Genomic DNA, 18122 nt, shown 5'->3' with positions numbered 1-18122 from the left:
ATTTGATTTGTCAAAAATATTGACAAATCTGCTTTTTGAAAAAGATTTTTTTTTTTTTTGTCAAATGAGTTTAAATGAAAAAAATTGAATAGATTCATACACAACGTGCACATCATTTGTTTAAAGTCTCAGTACATGTTTGCCAAATTGAGACTTGGACGTTTCCAGCTTACGGCACTCAAAGCCTAGTGAAAATGACACCGTTCTATTCAAATTTCATATCAATATTCATTATTTTATAGAGTTATCTGTCATTAAAAATTTTGAGGTGAATAGGATTGGATTGCCAGTCATTAACTCTCATATGTGATACTGAAATGAATGAACTCATAATTCTACTCTATAATGATACTGAAGGAAGGAAGATGCTAGGATTAGATTGCCAGTCATTAACTCTCATATGTGATACTGAAATGAATGAACTCATAATTCTACTCTATAATGATACTGAAGGAAGGAAGATGCTAGGATTAGATTGCCAGTCATTAACTCTCATATGTGATACTGAAATGAATGAACTCATAATTCTACTCTATAATGATACTGAAGGAAGGAAGATGCTAGGATTAGATTGCCAGTCATTAACTCTCATATGTGATACTGAAATGAATGAACTCATAATTCTACTCTATAGTGATACTGAAGGAAGGAAGATGCTAGGATTGGATTGCCAGTCATTAACTCATTTCAAGACTAAGTCTAACTTAGTCTAGGCTGCTAATCAGCCAGTGCTTTGGATGTTGTTGTTTGCAGTTTGGTTCTCACTCAAGAAAGATTTATCAAAACCACACTGCTGTTGACTTATTGCATTTTCTCTTTACAGGTTTAGCCAGAGCAAAATCAGTGCCCAGCAAAACCTTTTCCAATGAAGTTGTTACATTATGGTACAGGCCTCCTGATGTATTACTAGGTAGTACAGAATATACAACTTCAATAGACATGTGGTAAGAATCATTAATTACTATTGCTCTGCTTGTCTGTTCCCCCCCCCCCCCTAAACAGTTAAATATTGATATCTTTTATTCCAAATATCCATTTCAAGCATTCAACCCCCCCCCCTGTCCTTCCACAATGGGCCCACTGTAAATGTAGGAGCTCCCCCCCCCATCTCCTTCCACAATGGGCCCACTGTAAATGTAGAAGGAACCCCCCATCTCTCTCCTTCCACAATGGGCCCACTGTAAATGTAGGAGCTCCCCCCCCCCATCTCCTTCCACAATGGGCCCACTGTAAATGTAGAAGGAACTCCTCCCATCTCTCTCCTTCCACAATGGGCCCACTGTAAATGTAGAAGGAACTCCCCCCCCATCTCCTTCCACAATGGGCCCACTGTAAATGTAGAAGGAACTCCTCCCATCTCTCTCCTTCCACAATGGGCCCACTGTAAATGTAGAAGGAACTCCCCCCCCATCTCCTTCCACAATGGGCCCACTGTAAATGTAGAAGGAACTCCTCCCATCTCTCTCCTTCCACAATGGGCCCACTGTAAATGTAGAAGGAACCCCCCCATCTCTCTCCTTCCACAATGGGCCCACTGTAAATGTAGGAGCTCCCCCCCATCTCCTTCCACAATGGGCCCACTGTAAATGTAGAAGGAACTCCTCCCATCTCTCTCCTTCCACAATGGGCCCACTGTAAATGTAGGAACTCCCCCCCCCCATCTCCTTCCACAATGGGCCCACTGTAAATGTAGAAGGAACTCCTCCCATCTCTCTCCTTCCACAATGGGCCCACTGTAAATGTAGAAGGAACTCCCCCCCCCCCCCATCTCTCTCCTTCCACAATGGGCCATTGTAAATGAAGAAGGAACCAGTGCAAATTACATTTTTGGGATTGAAGATTTGCAATTAATTACTCTCTCTTTCTGCTTGTTAGTTGTATTTTTTTTAGTGTTTTGTACTTTTGCCTAATACAGTCACAATTTACCCTTCTTGTTTTTATCTCTTTTCAGGGGTGTTGGTTGTATATTTTTTGAGATGGTCGGTGGACGCCCATTATTTCCAGGGTCAACAGTGGAGGATGAATTACATCTTATATTTAAAATTCTTGGGACTCCAACAGAAAAAACCTGGCCTGGGATATTTACAAATAAAGACTTTGGAAGCTATAAATTTCCTCCCTACCCACCAGAATCCTTCATCTCATTGGCACCAAGGATGGATTCTGATTGTGTTAAACTTCTTGCCAAGCTTTTAAGGGTATATATATTTCTCTATCTTTTTCTTGTATTTATCTTTGAAAGTTAGTGTTTTTGTTTGATACCTTTTGGACACCAAAAAACAATTATAATGAAATACCTCAGTTTACATGATCTATGTGCATGCTTCTTCTTAGAGTACTATATTCATGATGTTAGGAAAGTGTTGTGGTCAAATGGTTAAGTCTAAGGATTGTAGGTTTCAGTTCATTGTGTCCTTGAACCGGCAATGTTCTCCATTGGCTCTCCTCTACCTGGTGTATGCATGAAGGAACTAGGAGGTGATGTGTCAATACAGCTGTGTGTACTGCTTACTGCCCACATCTACAAAAACCAGAACTAAACAGTAGAGCTGTATCTGGACTAGTATCTGCAAGTAAACCAAGTTTATATGTCCATTCATTGTTATTTAAATGGTTAAACAGCAATTTATCTGGAAGGGTGCCTCGTGGTATATAGCTTTGACTGCAATTTCTTTTGCGGCCTGGCGAAGTTAAGACTTATGTCACTGTGTTTGGGGTTCACAGTTAGAAAACGTCCCCCGTCAGTTTCACTACATGTTTCTTTGAGTGTCACTACTCATGCAAGTACAGGAATGGTCTTGAGAAATTCCTGCCTTCAAACGACTGTTCCAAAGTCTAATCAATACTAATAAACGAACTTGCTCGTTTTCTGACGTTTGGCGTAACCACACATTGACCTTCTATTTCGTTTAAAAAAGAATTTCAACGTATCGTTGAAAATTCCACGAAGGAAATGACTGAGATAACCAATCGTTAAAATTCGGGGAATTTCGATAAAAATCGGGGAATTTCGATAAAAATCGGGGAATTTCGATGAAAAAACGTGGAAATTCGGTTATTTTCCTTTTAACGAATTTTAACGGGAGTTAAGCGAAATCAGTACTGTAAGAGTTGTGATTGGATAGCTGTATCTGGACTAGGTTATATACAATGAGACAACATACCAGATAAGAGTTGTGATTGGATAGCTGTATCTGGACTAGGTTATATACAATGAGACAACATACCAGATAAGAGTTGTGATTGGATAGCTGTATCTGGACTAGGTTATATACAATGAGACAACATACCAGATATGAGTTGTGATTGGATAGCTGTATCTGGACTAGGTTATATACAATGAGACAACATACCAGATATGAGTTGTGATTGGATAGCTGTATCTGGACTAGGTTATATACAATGAGACAACATACCAGATAAGAGTTGTGATTGGATAGCTGTATCTGGACTAGGTTATATACAATGAGACAACATACCAGATAAGAGTTGTGATTGGATAGCTGTATCTGGACTAGGTTATATACAATGAGACAACATACCAGATAAGAGTTGTGATTGGATAGCTGTATCTGGACTAGGTTATATACAATGAGACAACTTACCAGATAAGAGTTGTGATTGGATAGCTGTATCTGGACTAGGTTATATACAATGAGACAACATACCAGATAAGAGTTGTGATTGGATAGCTGTATCTGGACTAGGTTATATACAATGAGACAACATACCAGATATGAGTTGTGATTGGATAGCTGTATCTGGACTAGGTTATATACAATGAGACAACATACCAGATAAGAGTTGTGATTGGATAGCTGTATCTGGACTAGGTTATATACAATGAGACAACATACCAGATATGAGTTGTGATTGGATTCTTTTCCCCTTGATTCATTTAGTATTCTTTTTATTTAATTTTAATTTTTTGGTGAACTTACCTTAAGTGTTAATATAATGACTACCATTTCCCCAAATCCATAAACTACTACTGGATATGGCATATCCAATAAATGTATGAATTTTTCTTCTTTTAACAGTTTCAGGGTGCCACCAGAATATCAGCATCTCAAGCTCTTAAGGATAATGTTTTCAACAGCTTAGGTCCATCAGTACACAGTTTAAGAGACAGTGAGTACAGTCTGCATTTACTATAACTATAAGTCTTGGGAGTTTGTCTTCTGATCACACTCAATAAATGCTCCATATTGTCAAGTTATCAGGAGGCCATCATCCTTCTCAAGTTGCAGATGTTGGAGAGGGCTCAGTATTATCAGTTTTCCCTGTGATGATGATGCTTGAAGGGAATTGCACAGGGAATAAGTCAATGGCTCTTTTGAAGTGTGACTTGGTTTTATCTGGGGTTTTTATATCCTGTTTTCAAATTTTTGTTTATGAAATGACCAATGCTGCATATTAAAAAAGAAACAGAACAAAGGGAATGAGTGTAGGCTAAATCCCTGTGGAGAGAGTTGAGGCACTCTCTCAAAGGAAGCTACTTACATGATTTTAACTCTATCTGTGTATTGTTTCTGTAGTGTGAGAGAATATCAGCTGAGGGATTTTGTGGGTACTTGTGGTAGTAAAATCAGTAAACTTAGGGTGTAGTAAGGATGGGACACAAGTATACTGAGATATCTATGTAAATCCTTTAGCCATCCGTTTGTCAATCATTACAATAATGACTACTCCCATAATGTTCCAGACCATTTATCATTATCCTTGTACTGTGATCTTTTCTCCATCTTTTACCGTGGTTTGCCCCTTGGATATACCAGCAACTGCTGCATTGTATGTCCTTAATTTCATTTGTCAGTGCAAGTTACCATGGATCTACTGACAGTTTTTGCCTCCTCTGAATAAGTGATTCAATTTGGATGTGTTGATTGGCGTAGAATCGGTAGAAATGGGGTAGAGGACAAGGCTTTCTGGATTTCAGATTGCTGCAGGGACTAACCAATGAAATGCCAAAGGCCACCAAAAGGTTTAAATGCAGGACACATTGAAAGGTGAATTGAGAGAGTTCTTAGGCTATAAGAGCAAATTGAAAGCATGTCTGAGAGGTCAGTGAGCTTAATGACAGCCTCTTTACCAGGATATCTGTTTGACTTGCATCCACTTCATTATTTGAATGCTTGCAGAACACACAGTGCTATGATTGGTCGATTACTAATGAATCAAGTATCAATCCATGGTTAGTGATGAGGATAACACTATTTATAATTGATGGCTGTGTTTAATGTCACATTGTGTGTGTTTGTGTCATTGACCACTTCTTTTGACATGTTCTGTCCAATCTTTCTATATTAGCTGACTCTATCATCGGTGTCGACGGGGTGTCTTTGGTCAAGGACCCTGGCATGAGATCATCAATGGTTACTGGAAGTGGAGATTACAAGAAAGGTCTGTATTTCAAATAATCTATGAGCTTTGTTGCAGTGTATGCCTGTTGCCTTGTAAAGTTGTGGTTTAATCTGAAACATACTCTTGAGACCGTCATCCTCCAGCTCTCTCAACTTGGATATTTAGTCTTTCATTTGTTCTTTACCTCCGTCATTTTCAATTATGAGTCTTGGCTTTTCTTGGCTGGTGACATCTCTATCTTGTCATTTAAGACTTCATTGCTTCAGTTGAACTGAAATCATCTTCATGCACACAAAGATGAAATTGACCTAGATATTAAATCTATGTTAATTAGTGGAGATTTAATGAAAAGATATCAGCGCAGTCCATTTATCATGTAATGGAAGGATGATGAGATGCTACAGATATGTGAATCTTCTGAAATAAACTAAACCTCCTTTAATGTTGGAGATGTTATGTCAAAAGGTCAATGTTATAAACAAACACTCCCTAAAAATGGTTTAGTTGCTAAGACTAAGCACTTGCAACAAGGACTCTCAAAAACATAATTTGGAATAATTCCAGAGCATAACTTCAACTAACTTGAGCATTGTTACAGTGTAATTATAACACAATTAACAGTTTATAGTGGTCCTTTCACTTGCATGCACTGTTTATGTTTTGCTTCTCACTGCACTGCTTATTCTGTCTTTCTTTTTGGTTCATTTACTTTGGTGTTAAAGAACTGACCGTCTCCCTGCAATGCATCAGCTTTCCAGACAAAAACTAACTTGACCAGCCAAATTAAGAATATGTATGGTGCCCAACAAACAAAACTAAGCTGCCTTTATACGTACCACCCATCACCCAGTCAAAGTGCTTTGCTGTTTGTGTGTATGATAGCTGGGTGGGTGCAACTATCTTTCATTGGTCTGCTTTAGCAGTATGGAGGAGGAGTTACTATTGTTATTGCTGGAGGGCTTATAGTATAAGATTTTGTGCCTGTTTGGACTAACACTACAGTTATCAAATGTTTGAGATGAGATTTTGTAAACTGTGCTCTGACAGGACTGGACTCTTAGTTTGAGGAGGAGCTGACCAGTATTCTGTATCAACCATTAGATAAACCTGTCATCACTGCAAACCTAGCTGTAAACTGTGCTCTGACAGGACTGGACTCTTAGTATAAGGAGGAGGAGCTGACCAGTATTCTGTATCAACCATTAGATAAACCTGTCATCACTGCAAACCTAGCTGTAAACTGTGCTGACAGGACTGGACTCTTAGTTTGAGGAGGAGGAGCTGACCAGTATTCTGTAGCAACCATTAGATAAACCTGTCATCACTGCAAACATAGCTGTAAAACTGTGCTGACAGGACTGGACTCTTAGTATGAGGAGGAGGAGGAGGAGGAGCTGACCAGTATTCTGTAGCAACCATTAGATAAACCTGTCATCACTGCAAACCTAGCTGTAAACTGTGCTCTGACAGGACTGGACTCTTAGTATAAGGAGGAGGAGCTGACCAGTATTCTGTAGCAACCATTAGATAAACCTGTCATCACTGCAAACCTAGCTGTAAACTGTGCTGACAGGACTGGACTCTTAGTATAAGGAGGAGCTGACCAGTATTCTGTAGCAACCATTAGATAAACCTGTCATCACTGCAAACCTAGCTGTAAACTGTGCTCTGACATGACTGGACTCTTAGTATAAGGAGGAGGAGCTGACCAGTATTCTGTAGCAACCATTAGATAAACCTGTCATCACTGCAAACCTAGCTGTAAACTGTGCTCTGACAGGACTGGACTCTTAGTATAAGGAGGAGGAGCTGACCAGTATTCTGTAGCAACCATTAGATAAACCTGTCATCACTGCAAACCTAGCTGTAACTGTGCTCTGACAGGACTGGACTCTTAGTTTGAGGAGGAGGAGCTGACCAGTATTCTGTAGCAACCATTAGATAAACCTGTCATCACTGCAAACCTAGCTGTAAACTGTGCTCTGACAGGACTGGACTCTTAGTATAAGGAGGAGGAGCTGACCAGTATTCTGTAGCAACCATTAGATAAACCTGTCATCACTGCAAACCTAGCTGTAAACTGTGCTCTGACAGGACTGGACTCTTAGTTTGAGGAGGAGGAGCTGACCAGTATTCTGTAGCAACCATTAGATAAACCTGTCATCACTGCAAACATAGCTGTAACTGTACTCTGACAGGACTGGACTCTTAGTATAAGGAGGAGGAGCTGACCAGTATTCTGTAGCAGACATTAGATAAACCTGTCATCACTGCAAACCTAGCTGTAACTGTGCTGACAGGACTGGACTCTTAGTATAAGGAGGAGGAGCTGACCAGTATTCTGTAGCAACCATTAGATAAACCTGTCATCACTGCAAACCTAGCTGTAAACTGTGCTCTGACAGGACTGGACTCTTAGTTTGAGGAGGAGGAGCTGACCAGTATTCTGTAGCAACCATTAGATAAACCTGTCATCACTGCAAACCTAGCTGTAACTGTACTCTGACAGGACTGGACTCTTAGTATAAGGAGGAGGAGCTGACCAGTATTCTGTAGCAACCATTAGATAAACCTGTCATCACTGCAAACCTAGCTGTAACTGTACTCTGACAGGACTGGACTCTTAGTTTGAGGAGGAGGAGCTGACCAGTATTCTGTAGCAACCATTAGATAAATCTGTCATCACTGCAAACCTAGCTGTAAACTGTGCTGACAGGACTGGACTCTTAGTATAAGGAGGAGGAGCTGACCAGTATTCTGTAGCAACCATTAGATAAACCTGTCATCACTGCAAACCTAGCTGTAAACTGTGCTGACAGGACTGGACTCTTAGTATAAGGAGGAGGAGCTGACCAGTATTCTGTAGCAACCATTAGATAAACCTGTCATCACTGCAAACCTAGCTGTAAACTGTGCTGACAGGACTGGACTCTTAGTATAAGGAGGAGGAGCTGACCAGTATTCTGTAGCAACCATTTGATAAATCTGTCATCACTGCAAACCTAGCTGTAAACTGTGCTCTGACATGACTGGACTCTTAGTTTGAGGAGGAGGAGCTGACCAGTATTCTGTAGCAACCATTAGATAAACCTGTCATCACTGCAAACCTAGCTGTAAACTGTGCTCTGACAGGACTGGACTCTTAGTTCACTATTAAGGAGGTGCTGGTATTCTATAGGTTTAGTTATATCACAGATTGATGATGACATTTTCTCTGTGGTGATGCCATGTGTTGTGGGTGAAGAGAATAAACAGCTTTTGATGTGAGGGTGGTGATTCAGTGCTTTGGGTGAAAGTAACTGTTGTTTTGGAGAGTATGATGATGTTTGTAGTGTACCATGTCCTGCAGCAGTAATAATGTGATGATCTCATTCAATGACAGATAGTTGCTTTGTTATGTTGATGCTCCCTTTGCTGTGAATTCGCCTCTGTGAATTTGTGAAAACCTTGAAATCAGTTTGACTAGACGTAAGTCTTTGGAATATCTCATCATGAATAATGAACTAGTATTTAATATCTGATTAATAGATGCAATGTTTGCTGTGATTAAACTTTTTTGATGAGAATGAATACTGCACTGTTGTATATAGTGATGATGTATGATCATGCCATATGTAGTATTGAATGGATATGAGAATGAATACTGCTGTTGTATATAGTGATGATGTATTATTATGCCATATGTAGTATTGAATGGTGATGAGAATGAATACTGCTGTTGTATATAGTGATGATGTATGCTCATGTCATATGTAGTATTGAATGGATATGAGAATGAATACTGCTGTTGTAGTGATGATGTATGCTCATGTTAGTGTTTGCACGGGTTATCCGGGTACCCGCCCGAGCCGATACTACCTGGTTCCTAATTTATTACCCGAATCCTACGTAGTGTGATTTAAAAAAAAAAAAATTGGCAAATCGACGGTTAGGCAGATTTCCCTTTGACTTAGTGTGGTGTTAGGCTACCATGTGGTCGAAGATAACAGTAATAACGAAAGTATTCCATGGATATCTTATAACTGCGTCACAATTTCAGCGGTATAAGCTAGATTTCCCCCATGGACTTAGTGTGGTGTTAGGCAACCATGTGGTCGAACGTAACAGCAATTATGAAAATATCCATGGATATCTTATAACTGCGTCACAATTTCAGCGAATAAACAGATGGTTAGGCCTAGCTAGATTTCTCATTGACTTAGTGTGGTGTTAGGCTACCATGTGGAAGAAATTATTATTTATTTATTCACTTATTTCATGGAAGGAAAGGCTGACAAGGAATTTTACGAGATGCTTACGGATTATAGACGGGATAACTAAAAAATAATAATCGCATGTTGCTGTTTACTAATCGTTTATTCCAAATGCGATCAAATTGCGCGAATCGCGCAATCTCGCGGCTAATGCGAACCCTGGTCCTGCATAATAGATTGTAAAAGTAAAAACTGTTTACGAGCTAAATTGGATATTTATATGATGTGATCAATAGACGTTGGAGAGCAAGCATAAGCAGCGACGGCAGTGCGATGTTAGTAGTAATGTTAATTATATGAAGTTATTAACAAGTAAATGAAAGAAACAATAGCAAATAGAAATTATTGAGGAAGGTTTTATACCTTATCCTACACCTACGTTTTTGAACATGAAAACATAGTCAGTAGAGAATATGATTCATTTATAATAGCATCCAATATGTCATTTCTTGAAAATCGTGATACACAAGGGTAAACAATTTTTTTCCGGGTACCCGGATACCCGACGGGTAACGGCTCTCGGGTACCCGGTTCCCGATTTTTGGACCCGTGTAAACACTAGCTCATGTCATAGGTAGTATTGAATGGATATGAGAATGAATACAATGTTGTATGTAGTGATGATGTATTATTATGCCATATGTAGTATTGAATGGATGTGAGAATGAATACTGCTGTTGTATACAATGATGATTTTATATCATGCCATAAGTATTGAATACATCATATAATCAGTCCTCTTTGTTTCATTTCTGTTAGCCTTTATCTATTATTACTATCACATGCTGGCTCTTACTTCAGCACTCTTCTTTTAGATATGGTGAATCTGTTCATATCGCAACATATTGGTTTCCTCTCCATCCAGAAACAAATTGATTCAAATGCAGATACTTTAGTTTGAATTGACCAACATGAAAGTTAGTTTACCATTAAATTGTGTTGGTCTTCACAGGATTTCTGCTGTTCTGATGTATTATTGATTGAAATGAAGCTTATTCCTTGACTACTACACAGCTATTTTGGATGATGGTATCATAGTGTGTAGGGTGCAGCAACAGCAGTCCATGAACAGATTCACTATTATATTCTTTGTGTTTAGTTTCAGTTGCTTTTATTAATTCACTTTCTATCTCACTATACTCATATTTGTCGCAGAGGATCATCAAGAAGGCAGCACTAACATGACCAAGCACGCCTACACCAATCACAGGTATAGCGCCCTCATTCACCCACTTCCCCAGTCACCTGAGATCAGATGGGATTCTTCATTCATCCTTTTATCTATCTTTATGTCTGTAAATCTCCTTTGAGTGGTCAGTTAGATGTATCTGTAATATTGATTCTAAGAATTTATCATTTCAGAGGGAGAAAAACGAATTTTTGTCATACTTTTTCCAAGTGGTTTCCTTAAATCCATCAATAAGATGGTGGTGTAGAGTCCTATTAATAGTAGCAGTGTGGCCAAAGAAGTCTCAGAAAAGTGGAACTGAGAAGAAAACTACACACATTATAAACTCAATATATTGCCTCTATTTGCCCAATGAGGGGGCTGTTTGGAAATGCATTGTTGGGATACATATTAACTTAATAACAATATTCTGCCATTGCCTCCTAACTAACTTGTAAACCACATTATGCTCCCTAATGTTAGCTCATATTTTATTCACCAGATGTTTTGTTGACATTAATGGATGTATGTATTAGTAATCTAAAGAACAAGTTTAATGACCAACTTCTGAATATTTTGAATGAATTTGTTCCTAAGTGAGCTCTTCATCACCATGGGTTCGAGTTAAATGCCTGCACGCCATGCCTCTACAGTAGAAGGGAGGGTTAGGGTACCTGCCAGGTAATTGTGTGAGGTTGTACTTAGTACAAACTTAGGGAGTGAGTGACAGGATTGTTATTCATGTGTTCGTGATGAGTCATCAGGTTTATCTATTCTTTGTGTTAACATGCATTGCTGCTGCTTGAGTCTTACATAAGACTTGAGGGATTTTATGCAGAGAAAATAAAGAGGCCTGTTAAAAGATGGCAATAGATATTAAGCTTGGTAGCCTGTGGAACCACATACTACAGGTCTACTAGCTATTGATTGGATAGGTTGTGTTTAGGGCAACTGTCATGAAATAGAAGGAATCTGTTTGTAAAATGGTCATTAAACCCATTATCTGGTATCTTCATTTTTTAGGTCTATATCGTGGCAGGAGACAGAGCATGTTGTTCTGACGTGACACAACTGGCAAGTGTGAACGCATAGGACTCACACAGCAAGGAGGATAGGTGTGAAAGCGTAGAACTCACACAGCAAGGAGGGTAAGTGTGAAGCATAGAACTCACACAGCAAGGAGGGTAGGTGTGAAAGCATAGAACTCACACAGCAAGAAGCATTCAGTGCTCTCCTGGCCATGCACCGAGCAACATATGCAGATTGTGGCTAACTACAAAATATAGAGACAAGGCACGTATAAGGAACAGGGTCTCATTCTGATGCGGCAGCAAGAAAAGCAAGAACTGTATCACTGAACAAGAACTATTGTGCTGGAGGGAGAGAATATAGTTGATTGATGAGACTGTAACAAGATACATCTAATATGTAGAGATTAACTTCCTCCTATCTACAGATGAGTACTCTTATTCATTTCCTCCTATCTGAAGATGAGTACTCTTATTCATTTCCTCCTATCTGAAGATGAGTACTCTTATATGTAGAGATTCATTTCCTCCTATCTGAAGATGAGTACTCTTATATGTAGAGATTCATTTCCTCCTATCTGAAGATGAGTACTCTTATATGTAGAGATTCATTTCCTCCTATCTGAAGATGAGTACTCTTATATGTAGAGATTCATTTCCTCCTATCTGAAGATGAGTACTCTTATATGTAGAGATTCATTTCCTCCTATCTGAAGATGAGTACTCTTATATGTAGAGATTCATTTCCTCCTATCTGAAGATGAGTACTCTTATATGTAGAGATTCATTTCCTCCTATCTGAAGATGAGTACTCTTATATGTAAAGATTCATTTCCTCCTATCTGAAGATGAGTACTCTTATATGTAGAGATTCATTTCCTCCTGTCTACAGATGAGTACTCTTATATGTAAAGATTCATTTCCTCCTATCTGAAGATGAGTACTCTTATATGTAGAGATTCATTTCCTCCTATCTACAGATGAGCACTCTTGTGTTTTTCATTTCCCAGAGTGTTAGAGTTGAGTTGATGAGTTACATGTTCACCAATGATGATTCAATGCTTCTCCAGTTAATGTACAACGATGCTAAGGCTATACTACTCTATGTAAAAGCACTTCAATTGTAGTGAGGACAGGTAGAAAAGTTCCCATGACTTGCTCAATAAAGATGTAATGTTTGTATGATTTAAAAAAGGAGCTTCATCAATTGTTATATTTGGCAACAATTAACAGACCACATATCAATCCAAATATTATTATACTTGATTAAACATCTATTTGATGGACAGCTAGCAAGTTGATTTGATTTGATTTGAATAACTTCATTTCAACCATCGTCGCTCAACATAGTAAGTAAGAATAGTTATACAAAAATGTGAGACAAGTTTACCTTTAAGCAGCTTAAAACTAAAGAACGATGAATGTAAATGAAAAGAAAATGAGTTGAGGGGAATCCAAAGATGCTATAACCAGCTAGTTGTACTGAAATTAAAGCAGGAGTTAGGGATATCAATACTGATTGTTACTAGCAAACTGACTATGGTCTCATTGTATGTACAAAGACATCTTGATTAGCTGTAGGAGGGGACTAAAAAACTTAAAACCCTCCTAATGCACCATTACAAGCAAGTAGTCTTATGAAGTTAGTTTTATGATCGTCCAGGTTCATTACATGATTGGATTAACTATGTTTTGGTGATGGAGGAGAATAACAAACTAAGTTTATGACCGTACCTTCCTGTTTTACCAGACCTCCAAACACTTTGAATTACATGTTAACTTATGCACTTAGTTTTAAACAATTTCATGCCTATCTTAACTAGATGAGTCCACATAAGTCTTGGTGTATGAGTTGATTAAATGGATTAAGTTTACATGGTGACCTATGAAGGTAGTTTATTAGATGAGTTTACATAAGTCTTGGTGTATGAGTTGATTAAGGATTAAGCTTATTAATTTCACAGTTTTCTTTTAGTCTTGGATTATGACAGAGCCATAAATAAACTGATCCACTGTATTTTACATACACTTTGAATGTCATGGAGACTTAGTTCATGAGCTCCGGATTAAAGTACATGAATTTCCATTAATTATGATACATGAGTAGACTAACAAAATGAGGTAATGTGACTCTACTGATCCACCGAATATATACAAACACTGTTTCGACGGTATGTGCAAACACAGTTATAAACTAATTATGTGGATGAAGTTACATTAGTCTTCGTGTATGAGGTGGCTTCTGAAGTTCTGCCTAAGGTCATCTTTATCATGAAAGTTAAGATGACTTGGAACTCTTGCTCCATAGTAGGAAAACTTACCAACCATGGAGGGACATGTGACATACTCACAGGTGCTACTTTGTCAGTTGGAAATAATATGTGTTCCATAAACAACAGAACACCACTATAACGGGCATTTATGGTGAATTTGAGACTAGTAAGTTTTGGATAATAACGTTGTTGAGATTTACTCTCCATCTCTACAAAAACTTGATCTGCATAGACCCTGGCTGCTATTCCTAGAATATCTACCCTCAGAGTGGTCACTACTATCATACGCTCTGGTTTACATGCAAATATAGAAGACTTGTGTTGCTAAGGAACAACGAATCCTGTGATCTGCTTCTCATGTCTACGTACAGTCCTGATAAGTTGAGTAGCTTCACAAAGAATGTGGTAGCTAGCTATGAGATAACAACATTAGTTATTGTAGAATACACATTCAACGAGTACTGTAAGAGTTGAGTGCTACAAGGAAGCGCGTCACATGACCCTACATGGTTGGTATGTTTTTGCGTGTCTCCTCCCTGACATTGTCGGTCCAGGTTAATGTATACACGGATGATCTTTATCATTTTTCATTAAATTTGATTTATCAAGTAACTACTACATGGCTTAAAGTAACCTGATTTGGATATATAAATTAGAACCTTGATGTAAAAAGTGAGAAGTAATTCAGTTTATGATCTACATTATCAAACATGTTTGTCGGTTGGATGTGTAATTCATGCTTTTAATGCTTGTTCATTTTTTGCCACTTACTGCATATTAACAAAATATAATGAACAATGAAGTTTCCAGTCTCAAAGAATTACTTTAGTGTTCATACGTAAAAGTCCAACCCTAAGCATATAAATAAACAGAAAAGGTAAATGTGAATGCTACAAAATGTTTCTTAAGTTTAATATTTCAAGGTTTTCAAGATATTCAGCTATAAATTAGGCCAAATCTCTAGAATGTTCCATTAAGGCTAAATTGATGATGACATCTGCTCCTCAATGCAGCCTAGATATGTATAGTTAGCTAATTGTGTAATATGAATTATACCAGCTCAACCAAAACTGTTCTTTATGGCATAGATGGGTTTGTGTTTGCATTGCTTCTAAAGAGCTGACCTAATGGTCTGTGTGCTGGACTTCAGCCACTTTGATTGATGAATCACTGTTGAAAGAATAATTTATTAAAACAAAAATGGTGTTATAGAGGTACAAATTAGGCTGATAGCTGAGAGTTTTAGTAGTCTTGTACTGTATAGGCCATTCATACTACTACATACTACCATAACCTAGAGGCCTACAAACTAGGCTGATAGCTGAGAGTTTTAGTAGTCTTGTACTGTATAGGCCATTGATCCTACTACAGTATGATCATACTGCCATAGCCTCTTGAGATAGATCTCAGTTCTGCTGCTCACTACTCCATCATCTTAATTCTGGTGATAGTCTGTTTCATCAGGTTTGGTTTATTGTATATTATGTTACTCATAGACCTACCCGAGTAAAACTGCTCATAACATGATGATGTAGTTGGGAATACTCACTTATTTGAACAACCTTTGTAGTATTTAAGTTATCTCAGTATTGAATGTAATCGTGAAATATTATGTAACCTTAATCATGTAGTAGTATTAAAGCTGACTTAATCATGTAATACTTAGTATTTCCAGCGTGTATCTCCTTGGTAACCTTGGTATTGTGGGATTACCAAAGATGTTTCTCTCGTTGCCTTTTAAACCAAACCATTGTGTGCCATATTAATAATAATAATAATACATGTTTCTTCTTGCCATGTTTTCAGCTGTTGTATAATTGCTGTAATCCTTAATGAGACTTAATGAGGTTATAAATTATAATATGGTGGACTGTTGCATATAGATAATATAAAAGTAATGGAAAAAACAAAATTTGGTAGACCTGTGGGTTGATTATTCCTGAGAGGAGGGGACTGATTCATCTATCTTGTACAGGCTGTTTGCCTTTATGGTCAGCTTGCACACAATAATGTTAATATGCACCATGCACTTGTTGGTCAATAGCCCCTGGTTTCATTAATGTTAATGTTTCATCAAGTTTCTTAAAAATTCTCAATAAATTGTATGTTTAAGCCAGGCATGTTCTTCATTCACCAGCCGAGACTTCCCGTATTAATCTGTTCTCTATGGGATATTCATAAAGATGAAATGTCCGACAATATTGCTTGTATATATTATTTGAAATGATTAGTGATTTAACTAGAGAAGTTATCCCTCCTAATTTATTATTGTATCATGATCATCCTCCTGGAGTTGTTAAATCTTGTATTATAAATCATTTTAATGTTACCTCTATTGATGATAGTAGAAAATATACATTTTAATGTTACCTCTATTGATGATAGTAGAACATACACATTTTAATGTTACCTCTATTGATGATAGTAGTACATATACATTTTAATGTTACCTCTATTGATGATAGTAGTACATATACATTTTAATGTTACCTCTATTGATGATAGTAGTACATATACATTTTAATGTTACCTCTATTGATGATGGAACATGTACATGATGATATGAAGAAGTTTTAGAATAGATTTGAGGAGGTTTCATCAAGACACTATGTTTGCATATTTCATCAGCATTTCTACTTTGTACTATTCTTGTATACAACTACCCCCTCTCACCCAATCCCCTCTCGCCCAAACCCCTCTTGCCCAACCCCCTCTCCCCACACCTCCCCAACCCCCTCTCCCCAAACCCCCTCTCCCCAAACCCCCTCTCCCCAAACCCCCTCTCCCCACCCCCTCCTCCACCCCCTCTCCCAACCCCTCTCCCCGACCCTTCTCCCCGACCCCCTCTCCCCGACCCCTCTCCCCCAACCCCCTCTCCCCCGTCCCCTTAACCCCACCCCCTCTCCCCAACCCCCTCTCCCTACACCTCCCCCAACCCCCTCTCCCCCAACCCCCTCTCCCCCATCCCCTTAACCCCACCCCCTCTCCCCAACCCCCTCTCCCCACACCTCCCCCAACCCCCTCTCCCCCAACCCCCTCTCCCCAACCCCCTCACCCCACCCCCTCTCCCCAACCCCCTCTCCCCAACCCCCTCCTATTGTGATCCATACTCTATATAAGTTTGTATGGGAGTCTGTACAGATATGAAGTAGAGTAGGCACACACCTGACTGAACACAAGTTGACCTAACTCAACAGTCATAAAGTTGATAGACAATAATATTGCAGTGTGTGTATCACCATGACTGAGTTGTAGTCTGAAACTCATCTTGGAGTGTCAGTTAACTGATGTCAGTTAACAATGGTCATGCAGTGTGAAATATTTCATGACTACAACTACATAGTTTAAAAAGAATAGAACCATTCACAGGGGAACAAAATTCTGTAGTCCAAATGAGCACCAGTTAACATAAAATAGTTGTTCAGTATGCAGGGATGTTGTCAGTGATAAGATCTTGAAGACTATCTAAAACTATGTCAGGACAAACTACTATGGACAAACTACAGGACACACTACTATGTCAGGACAAACTACTATGGACAAACTACAGGACAAACTACAATGTCAGGAAAAACTAGTTTTATGGTAGTCTTTGTCAGCCTCATTGAAGGTAGCAGCCACTAACAGTAGACACTAACAGCAGCCACTAATGCCGGCGTCACACTGTCCCGAAGTTGACACCAGATGGACATACGATTAAGAAAATGTTCAAATTCGGCTAAGAGAATAGGACAGTAAGACCAGGGAGTTGTACTGCATACAACTCCCAGGTAAGACATGACACACAGTACTACCACTGCGGTCGTGTGTGTGTGTGTTATAACTGACACCGCGGTCATGTGTGTATTGTTCAATTAGTGCATAAATAAGAAAGTTATTGTTTTTTTGTTTTTTCTTCAAAATCGATTAATTTGAGTTATCGACCTTAATAAGATATCAGGTAGGTAAAGTAGAAAGGTTTCTCTTTTCACGTGGTATATCTCTACTATCGGTAACAGAACCGATTTCTTGAACAAAAGTGGCCTTAAAATTTTAA

The 18122-nt window shown here is 38.6% G+C and overlaps 1 protein-coding gene across 2 annotated transcripts in view; it reads left to right on the top strand.

Moving 5' to 3' along the window:
* LOC139960858 (cyclin-dependent kinase 17-like) overlaps positions 1–16688 on the top strand; it is a 73847-nt gene extending 57159 nt beyond the window's left edge. Inside the window, exons 9-14 of one of the 2 annotated variants that reach the window (XM_071959490.1) lie at positions 824–944; positions 1952–2198; positions 4041–4131; positions 5311–5403; positions 10773–10827; positions 11809–16688. In XM_071959490.1, coding sequence (XP_071815591.1) covers positions 824–944; positions 1952–2198; positions 4041–4131; positions 5311–5403; positions 10773–10827; positions 11809–11851 — 650 coding nt within the window. In that variant the 3' untranslated portion in view covers positions 11852–16688. The remainder of the gene's footprint in view (positions 1–823; positions 945–1951; positions 2199–4040; positions 4132–5310; positions 5404–10772; positions 10828–11808) is intronic. The other variant, XM_071959491.1, reaches the window with a different exon arrangement.
* The last annotated feature ends 1434 nt before the right edge of the window (positions 16689–18122 follow it).

Source organism: Apostichopus japonicus, chromosome 20 (genome assembly GCF_037975245.1).
Source record: "Apostichopus japonicus isolate 1M-3 chromosome 20, ASM3797524v1, whole genome shotgun sequence".
In the NCBI taxonomy this organism is placed as follows: Eukaryota; Metazoa; Echinodermata; class Holothuroidea; order Aspidochirotida; family Stichopodidae; genus Apostichopus; species Apostichopus japonicus.
This window is presented reverse-complemented; position numbering and strand designations above follow the sequence as displayed.